A 4162-nucleotide genomic window follows, 5' to 3' on the forward strand; every position below is an offset into this window, starting at 1 on the left:
TCATTTACCAACCCTGAGAAGATGAAAGCCCAAGCCAACCTCAGCAGAATTTGAACATGAATAGACAAAATGCCGCTAAGCATTTTGCCTGACCTGCAAACAATTCTGCCAGCACGACACCCTATTATGAAAATTATAAGAAAAAATTTCCATTACCTCCAACCACCGAGTTGTGGTTAGAGCATCGATTCCCTGACAGGTTTGTGTGTTGTATTCTTCAGCAAGACACTTTATTTCACATAGCTCCAGTTCATTCAGCTGTAGAAATGAGTTGCAATATCACTGGTGCCAAGCTGTACCCGCCTTTGCCCTTACCTTGGATAACATCTGTAGCATGGAGAGGAGAGGCTGGTATGCATGGGCGACTGCTGGTCTTCCATAAACAACCTTGCCCAGACTTGTGCTTTGGAGGGTGACTTCCTACATGCAAACCCAAGGTCATTCATGACTGAAGGAGGGCTTTACTCCTTAGCATTGAAGGGTAGGCGTGATAGGTTGAATCTGGCTGGTTAGAACATAAAACAGGTAGCCTATCTGGGCCAGATTAAATGCTAAATGGTTAACACTTTAGCATTCAGATTTCTCTGTCAAATGTAATTAACAGGCCAAGTGTGGCTGTGTGATAAGAAGCTTGCTTCCCAACCACATGGTTCCGGGTTCAGTCCCACTGCATGGCACCTTGGACAAATGTCTTCTACTATAGCCTCAGGTCAACCAAAGCCTTGTGAGTAGATTTGGTAGACAGAAACTGAAAGAAGCTCATTGTATATATATATATATATATGTGTGTGTGTGTCTATACACCATCATCACTTGACAACCGATGTTGGTGCATTTATGTCCCCATAACTTAGCGGTTTGGTGAAAGAAGCTGATAGAATAAGTACTAAGCTTACAAAGAATAAGTCCTGGGGTCAATTTCTTCCGCTAAAAAAACCCTTTAAGGCGGTGCTCCAGCATGGCTGCAGTCAAATGACTGAAACAAATAAAAGAATTGATTTGATTTAATCATGCGTTTACCTTGTAGCTCTCAGATTTCAATTACATGATTGTTTATTTTTAGAATAATATTGTTAGAGGCTGGATTTGGCCAATTTAAAGATGAAAGACGTAGAATATTTTGGCCAGATATGGCCGATTTAAATGCTAAAGAGGTAAACATAATTGCAGAGTTATTACAATATAATTGTTAGAATAAAGTGTATTGGAAAGAATGGAAAGATCTTTGATGTTTCGAGCCTACACTCATCAACAGAACAGATTGAGAGGGAAAATATGTATAGGGATTAGTTGTTTTTTCCTGCCCTGTGTGTATTTATTCAAGTTGTTTAGAGAAAGGGTTTCTCTCCAATAACAGTACATTCGTTGACTACAAGATGAGAATTCAATGAGAACTAATTCCAACACATTTGACTATGATAAATGTTCTCCACTATGTACTTGATGGTGGGCATTAGTTAGAGATTTCTAAGAGAATTTCTTATGTTTCACAAGGTTTTCCTCCAGTGTGGATTCGTTTGTGTCTTTTTAAGACACTATTCGTGATAAATGATCTCCCACATATTTCACAATGATACGGTCTTTCTCCAGTGTGACTACGCTTGTGGATGGTAAGACTTGAATTGAGAGAGAAGGATTTGCCACAGATTTCACAATGGAATGGTTTCTCTCCAGTGTGTGTTCTTTTGTGTCTGTTCAAATCCCTATTAGAGACAAAATGTTTCCCACATATTTTACAGTCGAAGGGTTTTTCTCCTGCATGGATTATTTCATGTGTCTTTAAGAGACTGTTAGTGACAAATGATTTCTCACAGATTTTACAATTATAAGGTTTCTCTCCTGTATGTATTCTTCTGTGAACTGCAAAATTAGAATTATTAGAGAAGGATTTGCCACAGATTTCACAATGGTAGGGCTTTTCACCAGTGTGGATTCTTTTGTGAACCAGAAGATGAGAATTATTAACATACGATTTCCCACAGATTTCACAAGGAAAGGGTTTTTCTCCAGTATGAGTACGCCTGTGGACAACAAAACTAGAATTATCAGAGAAGGCTTTACCACAGATTTCACAGTGATAAGGTTTTTCTCCAGTGTGGATCCTTTCATGCTTTTTTAAATCACTGTTGTAGACAAAAGCTTTGCCACATATTCTGCAGTGAAATGTTTTTTCACCAGTGTGTATTTTGTTGTGTTTTGTTAAGTCACCATGGGAGACGAAAGATTTCTCACATATTTTACAGGGGAACGGTTTTTCTCCAGTGTGCGTACGGATGTGGATAACAAGACTGGAATTAATAGAAAACGCTTTATCACAGATTTCACAACGATAAGGTTTTTCCCCAGTATGTATCCGTTTGTGCTTTGTTAAGTCACTATTGTAGACAAAAGATTTTCCACACGTTTCACAGTGGAAAGGTTTTTCACCAGTGTGGATTCTCTTGTGCTTTCTTAATTCACTGTTGGAGACAAAAGATTTGCCGCACATCTCACAGTGATAAGGTTTTTCTCCAGTGTGAATCCTTTTGTGTTTTGTTAGGTCGCTGCTGTAGACAAAAGATTTTCCACAAATTTCGCAGTGGAAAGGTTTTTCCCGACAGGGTATTTCTTTGTGAGTAAATACTTCATGCGCTGAAGAGAATGTTTTCCTACAAATCTCACAGCGATATTCAGGAATATTTCCGTGCAACGATCTTTGCTTAATGAATGTTTCCCTACATAAAGGTTTCTCGCCACTGTTTGTTCGTACATCTAAGCGATCAACAACTTCCATTCTAATTCTCAGAGAGTTTTTGAAGTCGGAAAAAATATCTGAAGATAAATCTCTTATGATCCAGTTTCCTGTTCGATATCTTGAGACAGTTTAAACGTGAAGAAAATATGCAATGCATATATTCTACAGACTAGTAGAATGTTTGTTGCAGACTGGATCGTCTCTAAATGATACAGACAAGAGGTAGGGAAGAGGAAAAAACAGGTGAAAGAAACAAAAAACACGCAAAAGGGATTTCTGTAAGAGCAATATCGAAGAAAGAAAATGTATATATCTATGTACACATGTATGTATTATGTGTGCTAACAAAGTAGGAAACGTGCACAATTTAATTTTTTTTTTTTTAGATTTAGATTTAACGGTCAACAAAAAGTCAATAACGGTCGGGGTAGCTATTTGTTCATTTGTTGAGGGTTAAAATCCATATGCATTATGCTGTAAAATGGGGAACAACCAGTTAACGATGTAACCTAGTTTGTGATAAAATGAAATATTTAATCATGGAGTTAATGAAACACCGACCATGAATCATGTAGGTTGTCTTACTTTATCCACAAGCATCCACTTTCCTATCTGATAATTACAAGACATTATTAGATGAGTTGAACAAAGTCGAGCGGTGTCCTTAACAATTTTACCCTGCTTAAATCATACCGGTGAAAGGAGTAAAATGTCCCTAACATAGATTCAGTTTACTCCTTCAGTTGTATACAGCCAATGATAAATCGAAAATATCATTCAGGATAATAACTATTACATATCAAAGTGAGGCCATCTATGTGGTCGCTTGAACTGTTAGAGATAGCTAATGAATCCCCATCCCTGCTACATAAACAAAAAAGGGAAGGAAACATTCGACAGCGTAGTCCCAGACACAGAACACGGAATAGTTGAAATTAGAATTCCTTTTCTCACATCTACCTTACAAAGCTGACCTAGTGCTCAACAGTAACATTCTAGTGCAATAAATTTCGTTCAAAAATGTGAATATCTATGAAAATAACTCTGCCTACATATATACGTAGGGATATAGTTGTTTGTAATAATATGAAACAGAAATGCATAAACAATATTTAAAAATTACGGAGATGTACTTGCATAGCACGTGACCTGATCTGAGATCGTGTGCTGGAACGAAAACAATTGTAGCGTGGAAGGTGTTTATAAGCCATTTAAAATAACACACAAAAACCGTTAGATTCACTTCTACATTTAAATTTAAATGTTGAAGTGAATCTAACGGTTTTTGTGTGTTATTTTAAATGGATTATAAACACCTTCCAATATTTAAAAAGCCAACTCAGTTTAAAACAAAACGAAAACCCTAATTGTCCTCTCTATTTCTAAGAGACTGGAATGTTTTGAAATGGACAATAATTTAACACGTTT

General features: G+C 37.0%; 1 protein-coding gene across 1 annotated transcript in view; it reads right to left on the reverse strand.

The window, feature by feature from the left end:
• LOC106872552 (zinc finger protein 850) overlaps positions 1-3499 on the reverse strand; it is a 17372-nt gene extending 13873 nt beyond the window's left edge. The window contains exon 1 of the mRNA XM_052977758.1: positions 1484-3499. Within this exon, the coding sequence (XP_052833718.1) occupies positions 1484-2773 (1290 nt within the window). The 5' untranslated portion in view covers positions 2774-3499. The remainder of the gene's footprint in view (positions 1-1483) is intronic.
• Between the last annotated feature and the right edge of the window lie 663 nt (positions 3500-4162).

The sequence above is a fragment of the Octopus bimaculoides genome, chromosome 28 (genome assembly GCF_001194135.2).
Source record: "Octopus bimaculoides isolate UCB-OBI-ISO-001 chromosome 28, ASM119413v2, whole genome shotgun sequence".
Taxonomy (NCBI): Eukaryota; Metazoa; Mollusca; class Cephalopoda; order Octopoda; family Octopodidae; genus Octopus; species Octopus bimaculoides.